The 19341-nt window shown below is 48.1% G+C and overlaps 8 protein-coding genes across 8 annotated transcripts; 5 read left to right on the forward strand and 3 right to left on the reverse strand.

Moving 5' to 3' along the window:
- Nucleotides 1–1676: 1676 nt before the first annotated feature.
- On the forward strand, nucleotides 1677–4652 carry FSUBG_10611 (30S ribosomal S17P protein; the record flags this gene model as incomplete). The annotated part of the gene is made up of 1 exon (XM_036675206.1): nucleotides 1677–4652. One exon carries the CDS (start codon nucleotides 1677–1679, stop codon nucleotides 4650–4652), a length of 2976 nt encoding a protein of 991 aa, XP_036533902.1.
- A 186-nt stretch (nucleotides 4653–4838) lies between these two features.
- Nucleotides 4839–5499, reverse strand: FSUBG_10612 (uncharacterized protein; the record flags this gene model as incomplete). Its single annotated transcript, XM_036675207.1, has 3 exons — nucleotides 4839–5107; nucleotides 5160–5356; nucleotides 5420–5499. 3 exons carry the CDS (start codon nucleotides 5497–5499, stop codon nucleotides 4839–4841), a joined length of 546 nt encoding a protein of 181 aa, XP_036533903.1.
- Nucleotides 5500–5817: 318 nt separating this feature from the next.
- Nucleotides 5818–6822, reverse strand: FSUBG_10613 (uncharacterized protein; the record flags this gene model as incomplete). The annotated part of the gene is made up of 1 exon (XM_036675208.1): nucleotides 5818–6822. One exon carries the CDS (start codon nucleotides 6820–6822, stop codon nucleotides 5818–5820), a length of 1005 nt encoding a protein of 334 aa, XP_036533904.1.
- A 304-nt stretch (nucleotides 6823–7126) lies between these two features.
- Nucleotides 7127–8006, reverse strand: FSUBG_10614 (dlpA-like protein; the record flags this gene model as incomplete). The annotated part of the gene is made up of 5 exons (XM_036675209.1): nucleotides 7127–7345; nucleotides 7400–7456; nucleotides 7503–7673; nucleotides 7720–7897; nucleotides 7957–8006. 5 exons carry the CDS (start codon nucleotides 8004–8006, stop codon nucleotides 7127–7129), a joined length of 675 nt encoding a protein of 224 aa, XP_036533905.1.
- A 372-nt stretch (nucleotides 8007–8378) lies between these two features.
- FSUBG_10615 (SER3-3-phosphoglycerate dehydrogenase) lies at nucleotides 8379–9353 on the forward strand (the record flags this gene model as incomplete). Its single annotated transcript, XM_036675210.1, has 1 exon — nucleotides 8379–9353. One exon carries the CDS (start codon nucleotides 8379–8381, stop codon nucleotides 9351–9353), a length of 975 nt encoding a protein of 324 aa, XP_036533906.1.
- Nucleotides 9354–9677: 324 nt separating this feature from the next.
- FSUBG_10616 (pathway-specific regulatory) lies at nucleotides 9678–11630 on the forward strand (the record flags this gene model as incomplete). Its single annotated transcript, XM_036675211.1, has 3 exons — nucleotides 9678–10881; nucleotides 11026–11032; nucleotides 11081–11630. 3 exons carry the CDS (start codon nucleotides 9678–9680, stop codon nucleotides 11628–11630), a joined length of 1761 nt encoding a protein of 586 aa, XP_036533907.1.
- A 2286-nt stretch (nucleotides 11631–13916) lies between these two features.
- FSUBG_10617 (uncharacterized protein) lies at nucleotides 13917–15068 on the forward strand (the record flags this gene model as incomplete). Its single annotated transcript, XM_036675212.1, has 3 exons — nucleotides 13917–14165; nucleotides 14216–14703; nucleotides 14759–15068. The coding sequence occupies 3 exons, from the start codon at nucleotides 13917–13919 to the stop codon at nucleotides 15066–15068; spliced, it is 1047 nt and encodes a 348-aa protein (XP_036533908.1).
- A 1976-nt stretch (nucleotides 15069–17044) lies between these two features.
- On the forward strand, nucleotides 17045–19105 carry FSUBG_10618 (tol; the record flags this gene model as incomplete). The annotated part of the gene is made up of 2 exons (XM_036675213.1): nucleotides 17045–17354; nucleotides 17406–19105. The coding sequence occupies 2 exons, from the start codon at nucleotides 17045–17047 to the stop codon at nucleotides 19103–19105; spliced, it is 2010 nt and encodes a 669-aa protein (XP_036533909.1).
- Between the last annotated feature and the right edge of the window lie 236 nt (nucleotides 19106–19341).

Below are 19341 nucleotides of genomic sequence, written 5' to 3' on the forward strand. Positions count from 1 at the left end.
GATATTCTGGCGCGGGATGTTGACTCGGTTGAGACAGCGGGCTGGATGGCCCAAATCGTTGAAATGACATTGGCGCAGCCGTCTGTCGAGGCTGGCCCGCTGCAGGACTGGGAAGTGTTGGTCCTCCTGTTAGTGGTGGACGATCACTTCTTGCTATGGTGTTGGAGGGACTGGACGATGATCGTCTGTGTCTGGAGGACGATGGTATTCCCGTCGTCTGACTTGAACTTCCAGTTGGCCCGCTTGCTGCAGTTCCTGATGCAGACCGATGATGGGATCTTTGTCTTTGGGTAGGGTCTGTGTTATTACGGGCAGAGGCACTCCCCACGACGTTATGAAGTTGTCTTTGGCCTCCCGGATACGGAGTGCCTCGACTATCGACGCGTTCATCCTCGCTGGACTCGGAACTGGTTGGGTTAATAGAGTAGGATTGCCCCGATGTCCTTGATAGACTGGGAGCTGCGGCACTAGTTGTATAACCTTGATAATATGACTGCTGTTGAGCCTGGGGGGGTTGCCAAGAAGGTGCTCTAGGCATCAGGTTCTGCTGGGATTCTGCTGAAGGTTGGTGACTGGGGAATGTTTGAGTGCCTGTAGTTTGGCCAAACCCTTGTCCACTCGACGTCCCCGGCGGATAGGTCGTAGGTTGACCATAGTTTGATGATGTACCTGGGTATAGATCTTGTGATCTAGAGGCTCGCTGGTAAGCTTGTCTGGCTAGTGTCATTTCTGGAGGTATGGCTGGATTATGTGATGTCACACGCTCTTCTTGGTACGTCCGTGGTGACAACATCGAGCCAGTGTTTGAGGAACTTGCTCCTTGTGGGTGGCGCTGTCGGCTAGGTGACGCAGGTTGTCCTTGTAACGAAGGCCTGACGTCTCGTGCTGATGTACTTGGAGGAGTGTCGGCAATACTTATTCGTTGAAGTTCAGCTCCCAAGTCCTCTGAACTACGTTGTATAGTTCTGAATCTTTCTATCGACTGTCTCCTTTCAAGGTCCGTTTGAGCACCAGAGCTCTGTCTTCTTGCCTCAGCCATCTGTGTTTGCAGGCTTGCTTCCAGGCCACGGATCTCTGAAACACGCCTTCTACTAGAACTAAGCATGGTATTAGTGTATGCGCAGTAGGTTATATTGTGGTGGATAATGTACTTGTCTTGTGACATTGTGAGAGCGGTGCAACCGATATTCGAATGGAATTTGAGGTATTAAAGCTTATCTTGTATGGGAGAAGTAATGCTAGTAACCAGAAAAGAGGATGTGGCGGTCTATTTATGCCTCTTTGGCAACAATAAGAACTTTTGGTAGCTGACATTACATAAGGCAGAGCCTCAACTTAGGTAACTCATCTGTTGACCCTCTTCCTGTGGAAATTGTGACAATCAACTGCTATCATTAAGCCGGTTCAATGATTTATCGCCGAGCTGAAACTACTCTGCAGTCATGCAGCCACACTCGAGTGCTCCAGCCAGTGAGGTGATGCCACCTTTCCGTCGTGAGGGGTTTTATGCAGCCGCCTTTGTGAGTTGGGAGCCTGCTTTCAACCGTCATCATCGATGATAAGGGAGGGTTGCATATTTGACAAGCTACATACGTCACTCGTTCTGGTCTGGCAACACTGTCGGATGATACACCACCAGAAGTTCTATCGTAGGCTCTTCCAAAGGTTTTGAAGCGATGGCAGACGAATCAGCCGAGAGCCTGACTTTGGAGGAATTGGAAGTGGCTATTGTAAATCTGAGAAACAGCTTGGAGACGATGTTGCAAGACGACCCCAATTTCTATTCTCATACGACTCTGCTTGCACATGCACTTCGAAAGTATTACCTTTTATTACGACCACATGGACATTTGAGTACTCTCGAGGAGTCCATCACCTTGCTGCAACAAGCTGTCGAGAGTTCTTCCGCAGACGATGTCAAGAGAGCTGAGTACCTTATTAGTCTCGCTTTCTGCTTGAGTCTTCGTTGCGATGCGACAGAATCTGAATTCGATGCTGTAGAAGCTTCCCGGTTAGCATACGAGGCCATGAATGGGGTAGAAAAGGATGATCCGTCGTATGCTACAATTCTGCAATCAGCATGTCATTTCATCAGCAAAAAGGCAATCAGGCTCCACGATGAAGATGATTTGGGAAATGTGTTCAATATGCACAAGTACATACTGTCGGTCACAAACATCGATCATCCCGAACTCAAGTCGCGATTCCGGAACTACGACAATACACTGTTTAAAGGGTACTTGGCATTCGGACACGTAGAGTATCTGCAGGCCGCGATTCGAGTCTCGGAGGATATCATCAATATCCCGGATCAAAGCTCAGAAGAACATGCAAGAAATGTATGGATTCTTGGCCAGCGTCTCGTTCAACGATACTTGAGGACCGGAACGTCTGCAGATTTGGATGATAGTATAAGAGCGTGCCAACAAGCTGTCGACGACACTCCGCTCAACTCTAAGGATCGGCAGCGAAGGCTGCAGTCCCTTTGTGATAGGCTGGGAGAGAAGTATTCTCTGACCCGAGAAGAAGACGATTACCAGGCCGCCAAAGTGGTGGTAGACCAAATTCTTGATCATTTGCCGACGAAACACAAGAGTCGAGCCCGATGCCTTGGAAACATTGGAATTATTCTGAGTCTCCGATATAGACAAACAGGACGTGATGATGACTTTCAACGAGCCATTCGTGTGGCTAAAGAAGCCGTCGATCTGACTGCTGACGGCGACATTGGACGTGCTGTGCGACTGAGTAACCTTGGTGTAGTGTATGCCGAGGCATACGACAAGACTGGAAATACAGAGCAACTCGAAGAGGCGATCCGAATCGGAAGAGAAACCCTCACTGCCACGCCGAATGATCATCCAGACAAAGCCCTGCGTCATTTCAATCTTGCAGACAGGCTTCAACTTCGATATTGTGAGTCGGAATCAACCGATGACCTCAAGGAAGCTATTTCCTTGTATCGACTCACCCTACGTGAGTTTAGGGCCCCCATGTTTCTTCGCGTTGAGGCTGGTTACTCCCTGATGCAGGCTTGCGTCTGGAACCGCGATTTAAACGAGGCATACAAGGCTGGCGCCGAAACCATCGATCATCTGTTACTATTCAGATCGTTTTCACTACAAAACACTGATATACAGCGTGAAGCAAGCAAACTTTTAGGTTTGGGAACTGAGACAGCATCACTTGCTTTGACAGTGGGTCGGAGCGCAGAGACTGCCCTTGAGTTTCTTGAGATGGCTCGAGGAGTCATGGCATCTTCGATCAATATGCTCAGGGCCGATATCAGTGGTTTGGAGGCGAAGTTTCCGGAACTATCCGCTAGGTATAATCGTCTTCGAGACCAGCTTGACACAGGTTCGGTTCCTGAATCCGACTTTGCCCTGGGCGAAGAGGTTTGGGGAAATGGGATGAGTCACAGATATGACACCGGAGAGCAAATTTCAGCATTGCTGAAGGAGATACGTGCAAAACCGGGGTTTAAATTCTTTCTGAGACCTGACGATGTGGAAGGGATGAAGCGTGCAGCTGACCTCGGCCCTGTTATTGTGGTCAACGTCGGGTCTCTGCTTTGCGACGCCATAATCATCCAGCGAGATGGTTTCAGTGCTGTTCATCTTCCGAGCCTGAGCAAGAGTGATATCGACTCGAAGTATCAGTCATTAGGTCAAGGCAGTTTAAGGGTTCTCGAATGGCTGTGGGATGTCGTTGCTGAGCCCATACTAAATGCGCTGGGTTTCACTGGAGCACCGCGCGAGGGGGAGATGAGAAGAGTATGGTGGATTCTGACAGGCTCTTTGAGTACATTTCCTATCCATGCTGCAGGGCGGAACACTCAACGAAACGGTGATACGGTGATGGACAGAGTCATGTCTTCATACGCTACCTCAGTATCAGCTATTGTACAGAGTCGAAGGACGGCGCCCGCTTCTCACGATGAGGCGCTATTGGTGTCTGCTAGTGAAACGCCCGGTCACCGGACATTAGCTTTTGCAGGAGAGGAAATCAGTGTGCTCCGAGATATCTGTCACAGGATGAATCTCAAGCCTGTTGAGTCTGAGCCCATTAGAGAAGATGTGACATCACACCTACGAAAGTGCAAGATCTTCCATTTTGCAGGGCACGGGTACACTGATACAGCTGATCCTTCCAAGAGCCAACTATACCTCAGAGACTGGGAAACAAATCCCCTTACAGTGGCAAGCCTCCTCGAGCTCAACCTTCATCGGGAGGGTCCATTTCTCGCCTATTTATCTGCCTGCGGTACAGGACAGATCAAAAGCCAAACCCTCTTTGATGAAGGTATCCATATTATTAGTGCATGCCAACTAGCTGGGTTTCGGCATGTCATAGGAACATTGTGGGAGGTAAATGATCAGTCTTGTGTCGATATGGCTGGTATCATATACGAGGAAATGCTCAAGGGAGACATGTCGGATGAGTCGGTGTGTCGTGGTGTTCATGTTGCTACGAAAGGAAAGAGAGATCAGTGGCTTGATGAGACCTATGGCACTGAGGATGGGCCTAGGAAGGAGAAGGAGAAGAGGGATCCCGATGTCGAAAGAGATATTATTTCTCTCGATGAAGAGGATGGGCAAGGTATTCCTGGTCCTCCATTGCACTGGATTCCATATGTGCATTTTGGTGCATAATTTTAGCTTTCAACTTCGGATGTCCCGGGAACTTGCGGTGTTATCTTTATCAAGAGACCAATCGTCTTTTCAGCTTTTATCAATCTCATTCGACCCCGTAATTCTCAGATATGCTCATTTATTCATACCTCCAACGCTCTACAGATTATCTTAAACCCCAGTTTCCCATAGATTATATATCTCTCCTCATGAGCTGAAGAACTGCTCAAGCTTTGACTTTCCCTCCAGCTGCTTAATCTCTTGCTTCAACACGTCGATGCGATAGCTCTTCCACGCCTTCTCTATTCGCTCCTTGGCCTCAGGGTTCTTCGTGATGGTGCGTGACGCTGACGCAGTACCTGAGAGAAGACCTGTCTCACCACCTAGAAACAGACCGCCGACTGAAAAGAAGAAATATGTGGCAGCGTCACCCCATTTTGAAGGCGCAAGCTGGGCGGTGAGATCTGGGATAGGTTCTGTGAAGACGTCAGTTTCGTAGTGTAATACGTGATGCAAGATATGACGTACGGGTACGGCCATCCGCAAATTTAACCTCAACAGGCTTTTCCATCGCTCTGAAAGCGTTGAAGTAGGCCAGTCGCATTTTTCGTAGTCTGAAAGCGCACAAGACGCCGAAACCAAGGCCCAGCAACGAGCCCACCATGGCATGAGTCGAGACTTTGCTTCCGGCGGTCCTCAAGATGTCGCGGTCATTCTCGTTCAAGCTTATCAACGTTAGACTTTTCAGGCTTCAATTGACCGTTAAAAAAACAAGTGGTTGGACGTACTCATGCTGGAAGTGCTCTTCCGCGAGCTTCCGGAGGTCGTCACTCCTCCCGGACCGGAAAGCGGCAAGTGATTCAGACATTTTTACAATTCGGAGTTAATTTGATCAATTAGGAGAAGACGCGAAAGTTGTTTCTTGAGATGAATGAGAGAATAAAAGAGCAGTAGGTTTGAAATAAATACGGAGACGTTACGTCTTTTTCAAGACGTTGGAGCTGAGTTCAGCTCAGCTCGTAACGCTGACGTCACCATCCTCACTTCTAGTTCCTTGTCCCAATTTCGCTAGCGGGAGAAACATGAAGAATTACGCAAAACGTCATTATCGTGCCCGAAAGTATCTTTACGATTCGGCTTTTGATGTGTCATTGAATAATGAATGGCCTTATGTTGGTAGAGACCTTCACTTATGCTGACTCTGAATCAAAGCCTCCCACTCCGTCAAAAGCCCCATGATCTCAACACTCTGATCAACATTCGGTGAAGGCCGTTCAGCTGTCTTAACACCGCGGGATAAATAATCTTCCACTTTCTTCACCTGGTATCCAAATGCGTCCATGTCTGCGGGTACGATAACTTTTTCCGTCGAACCGCCGTAGGTCTTGATCTCGATGATATTATCGCCTGCGACAGGTAGCCACGGGTTCGTGATGAATCGGATCCTGCCCTTATCTCCAAGAATCGCGAAGGAAGAGTCGTTGCCGTAGCTGTCTGTTGACTGAAGACTTGCGAGAACGCCATTGTCGAAGCGGACTGTCAGTGATGCGTCGCGGACATGGATGCTACCCTCAGTTGAGATATTGCCGAAGCCGTGCAATTGACGTTTTCCGAAGGCATCGCTGCCAAACGCGGTCTCAATAACCAAGTGCAGAAGTGAGACTGGATAGCATCCCAGGTTGTAGATAGTCCCCATGCTCAGAGGATTCGCCTTCTTCCAGATGTTCGCAGAGTAATACCCTGATACACCTTTCACCGTCCCAATCTTGCCCTCCAGAAGCAACTCCTGCGTCTTCTTCATCAACGGATGCGTAAGATACATAAGCCCCTCCAAAAAGAAAACACCCGCATCTTTCACAGCTTTCTCAATCGCCTTGGCATCCTCCATCGTCGTCGCAAGCGACTTCTCAGACAAGATCGCCCTGCCTCGCTTAGCAGCCGCCAGCACTGCGGGGGTATGCATATGATTCGGCAGACCGACGTACACGACGTCTATCTCAGCCTTGTCAAGCAGCTCATCGATGGAAGTGTATCGTTCTGCAATGCCATGTTTGTCGGCGAACGCTGTTAGGCGGGCTTCGTTGCGGCCGAAGACTGCAGCGATGGTGGAGTTTTTGCTGGCGAGGATGGAGCGGGCGACGACGTCGGAGATGAAGCTCGTTCCGAGCATTCCCCAGCGCAACACGGTCATATTGACGAAGTGATCAAACTGGATGAATCAATCTTGAAATATAGAAAAGCTGAAAATTCCTGGAGGGCGTCTTTTTATAGCTTGGGCGGTTTCATCAGCATTTCGGGTTTGTTGTTGTGAACCCGCTAACGTGAAATCACTTATCTTGCTTATCTAAATCCGGCCATCTCCGAGTATTACCGCTTACAAGCTGTTAGTTCCGTTCCACCCGGAAGTTATTTACTTCTGAATTAGAAACCAGTAGTACGATTCTCTTCTTAGCTATCGCTGCATGGATATAGCATACCGTCTGTCATTTATATTCTCAACGATACTCTTTTTTTGCAGCTGTGAACGTTTTGCCTTGAGCGATATCCCGCGCCATGTTATCATCAGCCTCAACCTGTCCAGGCAAAATCTCTATGATTTTAGACAGCGTTTCCTTGGGCACGCAAACAACCCCATTCAAATCTCCGAATATGATATCACCAGGATTGATCGTAACATCAAGGGCAGGGTCCTGCAACTTCACAGGTACATTGATCTATCATGCCTTAGCAATCCATTGAGCGTTCAGTGCTCGGGGGAAGAGTCGTACCTCACTTGGGCGAGCAACCTCATAGAAGCTTGGCGTACCGACATTGCGAGCAAAGACCTTAGGTCTGTTAGTTGAAACCGCAACCACGATCTTGCCGGCCTACTGGGTAATCTAATTTGCGATGATCCTGCAAATCTCGAAATGTACCATCGACAACAGTGCCGACGGCTCCGGAGTACTTAGCTCGGGTGCTCATCAAGCCACCATAGACAGCGTTGAAGATGCCATGGGGCGCTGAGATAAAGACGACGTGATCTTTTGGGATAGTATCAATCTACAGGTCGTTAAAAAGGGGTCATTTCAAGGAAGTGAAATCTTACGTAGTGCTCCTTGAGCTTTGGTGCGTTGATCTGGGTGTTGCGGACAAATTTAACAGTATACGCAGGTCCAATGAGCTTTTTGTCGCCCTCTTGTCGTAAAGGCGACCACATGCTCAAGTTAGGAAGAAAACCGCCATGAGGAACGCCCACTTTGAGCAATGCGTCTGACACATCGCACCTGTACCAATATTAGTATATACTGATTGATCACCATCATCTTCTTTTTGTTGTACTTACGTGGAGTATGCGCGAAGTTTCTCAGCCAGCGAAAGGTCTGGAGATGCCATGGTGGATAATGTCGTGGTTGTGGAGATGTAACGTTGAAATGGAGTTCGATTGGCAACGAGGACCTTGTGAAATGACCTTAACATACTTTTTGACACTGATTCGAAGGATTTATATGTGTTGTTTTCTGAGAAAGAAATTTAATTTAGATTTTGGCGGGCTGATATGGGCACACTGGTTTCTCGGCTTGTTTCCGGGAGATTGTCCGGGACAAACTCCGGGAAGATATCCCGGACTAAATTTGCATGGACAACACGGCCAAAAGTCACAGTGCTTTATGTATAAATTGTGTAACAATGCCGCAATACTTAGGTAGTTAAGAATAACATTTTTACGTCCAATATTTTACCATAATTCGCTCTAAATTCGTTATCATGGCTGACTCCAAACCAAATGTCTATGTTCTAGACCCCTACCATCCAGACGCCATCGTAGCCCTGGAACAATCATCCGATATCAATGTCGTCCTTCCAACAGACCCAAACAAGAGCCAATATACAGAGAACGCCACTGCAGTTATGCTCCGTAGCGAGACTCGTCTCGGTGCAGATGAGCTTGCCAAGTGCAAGAAGTTGAAATATATCGTCAAGCAAGGCGTTGGCGTCGACAACATCGATCTCAAAGCAGCTGCTGCAGCGGGTATAAAAGTATACAACACTCCCGGTCTCAACGGAGAAGCGGTTGCTGAACTTACGCTCGCGTTGGCTTTGACGTTGTCACGACGAGTCGCTGAGATTGACAGGCGGACCAGAAATGGGGAGACGGTTGTGAGAAGTCAGACGCTTGGAAAGAGCTTATTCAAGAAGACATTGGGAGTTGTTGGGATGGGAAATATTGGGCTCGCTGTTGCTAAGAAGTGGGTTGGAGCTATGGAGGGCAATATCGTCGCTTATGATCCCTTCTCGGATGGAAAGCAGTGGCTCAGCACTTTTGGGGAAAGCAAATTTCGCCAGGCCTCAACACTACATGATCTCTTGAGCGCATCAGATGTCGTAACTCTTCATCTCCCTCTTACCAAAGACACCGAGAACATCATCTCAACCGCAGAGTTTAACACTATGAAGGACGGGGCAATTCTGCTTAACTGCGCTCGGGGTGGAATCGTTGACGAGGGTGCATTGTTAGCTGCATTGGAGAGCGGAAAGCTATTTGGTGCTGGTCTTGATGCTATGGTGGTCGAGCCTCCGACTATTGAGGCATACCCGGAGCTGCTGGCGTTGCCGAATGTCGTCTTGACGCCGCATGTTGGAGCTTCGACGGTTGAGAATCAAAGTCAGAGTGGTATAGCAGTTGCGGAGATTGCGATGGCGCTGTTGAGAGGGGAAGAGAAAGGAAACAGAGTAGCTTAGAGTTATGAGATATTTGATCATGCAGTAAAAAGTTGAGTATTATAAACCAACAAGCAAACACGGTTCGTCAGTAATAACGATGTTCACCTTAGCTTGCTCTTCATCATCCAATAAGATGGCGTAGATATTGTAGAGTGGAGAAGGCTAACCCAAACCAGAGTCACTAATCAAGCACGTCTAGGGCTCACTTCATCTCAACTTGTCATCAGCTTGAATTGGATCCGTTGAGGCCACGATGAGCCAATTCAATCTGAGTCCCACCAAAACGAAATCGACCCCTTCCCCCATGTCACCATATCCATATGCCAGCAAAGAAACTCCATAATGCCCAAAACAAGGCGCGAGCGACGAGAATCCCCGCCCCGCCCAAAGAAAACCGCCCGATTGACATGCAAAAACTGTCGTGCCCGCAAAGTCCGATGCGATGGAGGCCAGCCTGTCTGCGGTATCTGTACAGCGTACAATGAGACTTGTCAATATGATCGACCACCGCCCATGACGCAGATTCGCGCTATGGCGGATAAGATCGCTCAGCTTGAACAGACGATCAAAGACCTTCAGAACAACGGAAACAGTATTGCTCCCTCACGAACTATCGCTACAGTTCCAGCAGAAGACACGAGAGTATCGGCGCTTACAGAACCACTTCCGACTATTGAGGTTGCGGATGGTACTCTGGATACCGCTCGTGCTTACTACGATACCACGTCAGCAGTTCATGATCCCCGAGATACGCCATCACAAGCGACAACAGGTCAAATCACCGTCGCACACAGCCCTGAGACTCGACAGCCTCTACCCATGGAAACCCCCGAGTTGAGGTTCTGGGAGGATCAAGCCGTGGAGAGCGCAGCAGTTTATCTCAGCATTCCTCAGGATATGATCCGACGTCTTTTTGCCACGCATTGGACCTGGGTACACGCCAACTTTATGTTTGTCCCAAGAGCTTTATTTCTCCGTGACGCTGCAGTCAGTGGAAAGCTCTTCTCTCCGTTTCTATTGAGTGTGTTATGCCTGCATTCAACGCGCTTCAGGGAGCGGCATTTAACAGAGCAACTGCTTGCCAGGGCAAAGTTGGAGTTCAGCCATGAGATACACAAAGAAGGCTCTATACCACTAGTCCAAGCACTGCTGCAGTTTAGCGCTCGCGAAATTGGTCGAGGATCCGTATCACAAGCTTGGCTGTACGGTGGGATGGCATTTCGAGTTGCTATCGATATCGGTCTCTTCTCGCTATCACCTGGGAAGTGTGAGGATATTGTATGGATGCAACTCGGGCGTCATCTCGCATGGTCTTGCTTTTTCTGGGACAAAACATTGAGTCTGTACCTTGGAAGAGCACCGTCATTACCTGAGCCACCGAAATGGGACCCTGCTTTACCAGAGGAGCCAGAAAATGAGTTATGGCCGCCTTATCCCATCCCCGACGATGAAGCTCTCCAGAGTTATCAGCCGAGACCATCACATTTGTTACTGTGTTTTGCATATACTTGCAAGATCAGCCTTATCATCAATGATATTCTTTTTAGTATTTATGGAAGCAAAAGAACGAAAGACGTCTTGGATTTTGTACAGAATACCAGGGAGAGGCTGTACTCCTGGCGTTCGAGTTTACCACCAGCTTTGCATGTTGACTGTCAAGCTGAGACATGTCCGCCTACACATTTCGTAGCCCAGCAGTAAGTGCACAATTCCCTGGCATATCACTCAATCTAACATATGTTCAGAATGCTATACCATACCACCATAATCCTACTTCACCGACCATTTCTCAATAACCCAGCTTGCTGGAAAACATGTCGAGAAGCCTGTCAAGCCGTAGAGCAACTTCTCCAGCTCCTCGATAACACCTTTGGCTTCCAGCGTTTCACATATATCATGGCTTACTGCACCTACACCGCAGCCACAGTCGTCGTGCAGGACATGAAAAACGGCAGGCCTGATACTACCCAGCGATTCAAGATGTTTATGAGGGCTCTGAACGCCATCACGGTCAGCTGCCCTGGGATACAGCGCAGCATAGATATTTTGACAAGGGGACTTGGTGCGGTGTCAGTGGAGCAAGAAACCCCGGCTTTTCCGGGGCAAGCCCCACAGATACCGGCTTTCCCATATACGGATTTTGGTTACATCTTTGCTGAAGGGGTGGATGAAACGAGTCATGACACGACTACAAGTTCGAATCCGTTCTTCAATCTTGATTCTTTTCCACAGTTGTGGTTTGATGAGTTCTCAGATAACATATTTGACGACAATCAAGTTCAGATTTCAATGTAGGCAATCACTAGGGATTTATAGTGTACTAGCATGTCATCAGGGGAAGCAAATCGAACATTATCCAAAGTAGACGTTGATATTTCTGCGCCAAATGTGCACCACTGTGCGGAGCTCATGTACAATATAGAAAATTAAGAGAAGTATATACGTAACAAGAGATTTAACTCAGCCTTACTCCAGCCTTACGTTCTCATTGAAGATCTTAACTTAGTATCTCATGTAATGAGAGACACGATGATAGTGGGCTACCCTGAAGCTTTTGCAAAAATATGGAGAGAGTGGATAGACTCCTAGACTCCGTATTTCATACTAACCCTCGAGCTTCGACCAACAAGTTCGACTCGGGGGAGGGTCTGTGCATAACCGTGAGGTTATTGTCTCTCAGGTCACAAGTTGAACAAGACTATGATCTCGAATGCGCCATGTCATGAAGTTTGCAATGTGTTCATGTCGAAAGTTCAGGGTCCGTGCTGATAGATCAGGCGCTGAGTACCAACACAATGATAGGAAACTTAAGCATAAGGATTGGGTTCACAAAAGCTTAAAACCTAAAGAGGAAGTCTTATCGTGACGATTTAATCTCAATGATACTTTATCAATCTATTGAAGATGAAAACTGGGGTCCTTTACCACGATGCCCTGTAAACTCTACGCCAATTAATGGGACATAACAAAGATTTACTTTCATCCCTATTCTTTCCGCTATTTTACATAAATATTAGCTACAGAGACGAGCGCAGACAGACCTTGACTAATGGTCTTTTTAGCCTTGTTTTTGACGTACAATATTGACTCAGTAGCGTCGGCCCGCTGCGCTCGAGTCATACGCAGTGTGGGATAGTGGGATATCCAGAGTCGCTAGCATCAATCACCGCTCAGCTGCCCTATCAACCTTGACCTCTTCAAGCCACTCGGTAGTTAGGATGACATGTGAGAATCTCTGTGGCGCCGGTGGTGTCTTCCCAACATCGGCGAAGCTCCGATTTTGTGGCTTGCGTCTTTTCTCCTTTCGCCTATCACACAGGCATCTGATGAACGCCACGGGAGGGGGGAGAAACAAGGTTATCAATATCAGGCATTTTCCCCCGGGTCTCGAATTGATTCTACCCCAGAAACCCAGAGAATGAAACGGTTGTAACGGCTGTGCTAGAGCAGATGAAATGCCGCTGCGACGGAGATGGTGTGAAGAGGGAAGAGATATTTAATGCAAAGGGTCTTTTGAGTTAAAAGGATTCTTTATCTCTGAGACATGCTGATGCATGAGTAAGATGCCTTGTCCTTGAGCGGACGGCAACTCGGCTGCGCACCCACCCACATTCCGTGGGCACTGATCACATCGGGAGACGGATCACTCGGTTAGCTAGTTGCCCTCAATAATTCTAGATCTCTGCCTCTGGCGTTTTCTGTCCCTATCACCAGCCCTGCTAATTGAACACATGGCATGATGCCATCAGGCATTTTGTGCATTAGCCCAGCCCAAAAAGCAACACAATATCCCCCGACGAAAAATCATCAGGAGAGAAGGGGGGTCAATAGAGTTTGGTCCAGCTCATTCCAAAGAAACAGGGGCTCACATCCTGATACGAATTACCGTAAAGGAGGGCTGAAAATAAACCGCCCTAGCGATCTACCCCGGTTTCTCAACCTTTCCCCTTAGCGACAAGGAAAGCGAAAAAAGCCTGCCTAGACCAGATGCCGAAGTCAAAACTTTAAATAAATGCGTGTTCTGATCTGCTCTCTCCCCCTCATTTCCCCGCGCCCAGAACCACGAGTCAAGACCTTACAGAACGGGATTAGCTGGGCGCTGCTTGTTTGACCAAGCTCGTTAGTTCGAAACCGATGTACCCAACCGTTGACGCCTCCCCATGGGTTGGGCTGCTGCTTGCGGAGAACCCGTCACTCACTTGTCAGGATAGCCTGAGCACAGATGTCGTCTCGCAGCGACGCAGAACCAACGAGCCAATCTCTTACTGCGGAGAGCACTGTATCCGACGCGATTGAATCAAGGGTATCCCTCTCTAATTTACAATGGTCGAAAAACTGGTTAATCGACCACTTGCCTTTTATCGAAGGGGGCGGTTATCGGGAACTTTATGATATGGCAGCGGTGCAGCTGAGATCCAACTAGCTGGAAAGGAGGGTGATGATCGAGGCCAAGGTCTTCATTTAACGCCATCAATGTCACATTGCTTTTTCCTTCTCTTCTTTCCTTCTATTTTCTCCGACCTTCCCATTACTCGTTCTTCTTACCATCCATACAACCCTTCGACGTTACCTTGATCGACAATGGCGGATGCAGCGGTGCCCGTGTTTTTCGAGCTCAGCTGGTCTATCTTGATGACCATCTGCATGGGCAATGTTCTGCTGGGATGTCTCGTCTGCGGTATCACCAATTGGACGCTCCTCGCCGCTGTGCCGATGCTTTCGTCAGCGGCGGGAGCTATCGCTAATGGGCTGTGTTACTATGTGTATTACCAGAAGCATCCTGCTATGATGCTTGCGATCGCGTCGGTATTTGCTGATATTTTTTGGCTGGTATGATTGATGCATGATCCAATTGGACGCCCCGCGCTGACAGTTACTAGCTGCAAGAAGCCGGTCTTCTTTTCTACAGTTACATCATCCTGAAACGAGTCCTTCGAGGTACGCGATGGAGGGTCTTCATGTCGCTTTTCTGGTCAGGCATCGCCGGCATTTGTATGGTTCGCGTCGTCATCATCACCTTCCGAGTCAAATCAATCCTCGCCGGTAATGAAGACCTCTTGACTACCATCAACCATATCCACATCGCCTACTTCGGTCTCATCGCGTCGCTCGAATGCCTCAGCGCATACTTCCTCATCGTCCTCTTTACATCGGCTAAGACTTCGTCTGCCGAGATCGCGCGCAGTGGTGGTCTTTTCCAATACTTGGCTCGAAGCACGGAAATGAGAGTCGCTCTTCTGGCTCTGCAGGGTACACTTCGCGCTGTGACGCATTCATTCAAGACGGCTGGTCAGACGGCGGAGAACATTGCTACCCAACTGGACCGGTTCTTCTACGCCGTCTTCTGTCTGTACTCCATGGTCTTATAGTAAGTCCTCCTGCATTTGTCCAATTTTTTTTAGCCATTGATCTAACTTCTGCAGCATCGATCTTCTCTCATCCAAACTCAAGTTCAGTGGTACCCAGGATTACCCTTCCTCTCGTGATCGCTATGTTCATCAGAGCAGCCAACCTGGCCGCTTCACCTCAACCCAGAAGGACGACTTTGCGCAAAATAGAACAGAGCATGTCGTCGGTGTTGACGGCGGCACACGCACTCACAAGACACGAAATGACTCTACAGATCATATCATTGAGGGCGGTTCCTCACAAGGCGACGGGTCAATTAACCTGGAGGACATGGACCTCAAGGGCAATGTGATCAAGAAGACAGTCGAGTTCAGAGTTGTGTAGACTATTTCCCTTTTTCGTTCGGCGTGTTGAAGATACCAGATATAATGTTTAGTTCATTTCCAATCTCATTTTGTAGTAATTAGATAGCACATCTCAAGATTAATGATTGTTGATGACAAGGGTTCACCCCGCAATGTGATCGACTCGGTTCGTGAGATCGGTTGATATCTTCCGAACCGAATAATAACTGACATGACAGTTCAGAGTCAGAAGCACGATGATCCGGCAGAATGGCGCAAGACCCCTTTTTCGTATCCACTGATCAGCACGCCCGTCTCGTGGCATCTCGAGACCAAGCCATTTCCCCATTCGGCTCTCGGCCGAAGCTGAAACGCCGGAGAGTCTAGAGATCATCAGCACTGCAGATCTTGATAGCCTGGTCTCCTCGCCTGAGCTGCGGCTTTGCAAGAGTAATGGCTCAGCTGTAAGCACACTGATAGAATTATTCAAGTTCGCTAGGGTGTAAGGGAAAACAGTAGATAGCCTTTGGTAGGAGAACAGCGGTTTTTGGTGTAAGCCATTCCGCTGTCGTCATACAATCAGCTTCTGCAGTTTGTACCAGGACACCGACCACGCGTTTGCCGACAAAGTAGCGCATGGTTCTATCCGAGGCATAGCCTCTCCCTCGGGAATCAAGGAGCTGGTGAGCAATTTCTCAAATAACGGTAGGAATCGTCGCTGGTCAGAATGCTCTAATATAGAGCGAGAAAACCGTGCCCGAGTCGCACTATCCGATGTGATGTGAAAGTCCTACACTGGGCCCCTCCGCCCAGGAACCCCTTCCTCCACACATGCGCCAAAGTGGAGTAGTAGCAAGAAAGGATCCAGTCTAGAAGACTCACCTAGGTCACTGGAAGCAAGCATGCTGTTCCAAGTTGAAGAGTCTGGTTTGGGACTGTTGACGTCGGCCTTACCAACCGGGTCGGCGGGAAGCCATGCTAGGGTATTTATGTCAACAGGCAGAGAGGCAGCCAGAGCCATCACGACAATATTACTGTTCTCTGATACCAATGCACGCCCTTCACATGTAGGAAGATGCCACCATTCAAGACTAATCCGACTTCGAAACTTGGTCTGTGGTATAGACCATCAGAGGATTCCTGGTATTTGCGTACAGCTTTGCTTTGTAACGACCTAGACAGGAGCACGTAGATCGTGCGTCCTATGGATGATTTCTCATTCTTTTGAAGGTGTTTCATTATCCGCTGCCGAATACAAGCCTTTAGAGCTCGGCTTCTGGCACACAAATATGGCGGTTTTGAGGGTGATCTTTCCCCGATTCATTGGCTCTGATGACCTGTCACCCGAAGCACTGCCAAAATCAGTGGCTTTTGGTAATTGTTTTAAATAGCTCTCATCCCTCGGCAGCATGTTCTCGCTATCACGATGCCACCATCTTAACTTGTCATATCTAACCTTTATTTCCAGCGTCATGTGAGGCTTGCATATCTCTAAATCGGTGGACACTTTCGCAGTAGAATAAACTCTGATGTAATTGGTGAAAGATGTGCCAGAGAGGATATTTTGTTGGGTACTGCGCTCATGGTAAAGCCGGGCCCACGGCGCAATATCACGACTTGGTGAGTCAACCAGAGACTTTCTCATCAGCCTAGCTACCTTGGCAGATAGCCCTCTCTACTTGAGGAACGAGGAAACTAGTGTTATCCCGACGACTGGTAGAGCTGATTTGAATCATCTAATGCATTCTGTAACTTTGAATTGGCCAGGGTGGCTCCCCCTCAAGCAGAACGAGCTTCATACCAATAAATCGTATTTACTATGACGACTGTAAAGTGCCTCGACTTTAGAGGCCTCAGGTAACCAAGCCTACATTGCAGAATGGTGGCTGCCTTGTGAGGCAGACTAGACGCATAAGCCACAACCCCTCAGTAAGCAGCAAGATGCATTAAAAAGGCTCATTGCTGATATCTTTCAACTTAACAAAGATCTCATATTAAAAAAGCGAAATAAAAACCATGGCCTCTTCACCATCAAGGCTTTGCACTCTTTGCGATGCCATGTTCAAAGGCAAGCTTCCGGATATCGACCAGTGGCTCCCGCATCACAACAGAGTGGATATACTGGCTGCGTCTGATCGTGGCTGCTTTATTTGCACGAGTATTGTGAAAAGCCGTTCCTGGGACAATGTACCTCAACAGTCCTTGGAGAAGTTTGAGTACAGCCTTTTCTACAAAAGAAAAGAATCGGGACTTGACTTTAATTTACTTTATATTCGTCCATCGCCAGGTGCTGAAGGCTGGGCCTTTCAAATCGAAATATTGGAAGGTAGGATGGCGTGTAGCCCAGGATAGTTTAAGATTCTGACCAAGGAAACAGAGAGAAATCGACCAGGTTCTTTTAGCACTCCACCAACGGATCCTTTTGACTCTGAATTGCCTCAAAGGTGGATGCAAGAGTGCACTGACAGTCACGAACTATGCCAGAGGGGTGATTTGTCATATCGCCCAACGAGATTGTTGGAGATTATTGACTCTAAGCGGCTTCGACTTGTCGAGACTTGCAAAAGATCGACCGGACCTTACGCATCTTTATCCCACTGCTGGGGTAACCAGGAGATGATGACGCTCAAAGCCAATAATCTGACCCAACTTTGTGACGTGATTCAAGTGGCAGATCTGCCCAAGAAATACCAGGAGGCTATTTCCTGGTCGTCTCGTCTGGGAATTCGCTTCATCTGGATTGACTCTCTTTGCATTATCCAGGATGACAAAGACGACTGGGAGTATGAGGCTGTGAGTATGAAAAAGGTCTATGGTTGTTCTCTACTCAACATATGCTCCGCTGCAGCCAGCAATAGCAACGGTGTAAGCTTCCAGGGAAGGGATCCTAGTATAATGGAGTGTCTGTCATTGACCTCCTCCTGGGATGGCGAGACAGACATAAACCTCAAACTTGAATACCATGTCTTCTACGAGGATATTATGGACTCCCCATTGAGGGGGAGGGCCTGGGTCTTTCAAGAATGGTACCTTTCGCCTCGATCTCTTATCCTCAGCCATAGCCAACTATGGTGGCACTGCCGACAGAATGTAGCTTGCGAAAGATATTCAGAATATTACCCAATGGCACGAGACTTCCAAGGCATGAAAAGCAATCAGCTGATCCCCGAATCCATATATCAATCGGTCAAGACCTGGGACACGCATGTTCAAAAGTATGTTAGCACCACTTTGACCAATGAAACGGACCGGCTCATTGCATTTGCTGGAGTTGCACAAGACTTTTACCAAACTCAAAGGATTTCTGACCAGTATCTCGCTGGTCTATGGCGATCACATTTACCTCCGGCTTTGTGTTGGGGGGTTCATAATGATTTCACCAGATCAAAACGAACGTCCCATTACACTGGCCCCTCTTGGTCATGGGCTTCCATGTTAGGTCCCATTTGGCTAGCGGGCATTATGCCTTTTACAAACGACACAGTTGCCTCGGTCGAATCAGTCTGGCTCAAACATGCTGTTGAAGGCCACAGTACAGGTGTTGTTCAAGGGGGATATATTAAGCTTCGCGGACATCTCATCGGGCCACTTACCTTGGAACATCAAGATATGCCAAAGATCAACTCCAAAGGTCTTATTGAAGCCGACGATCCTACAACATACCTGCCAAAGGTTACTAACGGCGGTAATTTTGACACCTGGGGTGGTGTGCTATACCCCGATGAAATGACACAAGACACCTCCGATAAACTAGTCCCTCTCTTATCCTACTTAGACAATCTCATCCCAGGTCTGTGTGAACAGGGTATAGTCGATAACTCATCTAGAAAGATCGAGCGATTAGGTGAAGCCAAGGGGCGATACTTTTGCTTACCTGTTGTGCGAGATGAGTGTTGGTTCAAGAACGGGCGTTTCCTATATGATGATACGTTTGAGACTCTTTACTGTCTGGCTCTTTTCCAACCTACACACCAGCATACCGTTTTTCATCGTATCGGTACTATAAGGTTTGAGAAGAAAATACCAAACGACCAATTCAAAGGTATTTACACTAAAAAGACGATTACAATCTTGTAAAGGTACTGAGGGTACAAGGGATACGCAGTAAGGTCTAGCAGACAAGTCGATAGCTGACCAGGATACGGAAATTCTGGGGAGCTAGTACAGGACAAGATCGCGGAGCGACTCTAGGTTAGCTGGGTGAAGCTGTCAAGGGTTGAGACGTTGACTGTAATCTTACCCCGATGCCGCTTAGTAATGGTTGTTTGAACCAAACCTCCGAGCCAGATTCGAAGCCACTCATCACACTAGAC

This window comes from Fusarium subglutinans, assembly GCF_013396075.1.
Source record: "Fusarium subglutinans strain NRRL 66333 chromosome Unknown NRRL66333_c0000186, whole genome shotgun sequence".
NCBI classification, from domain to species: Eukaryota; Fungi; Ascomycota; class Sordariomycetes; order Hypocreales; family Nectriaceae; genus Fusarium; species Fusarium subglutinans.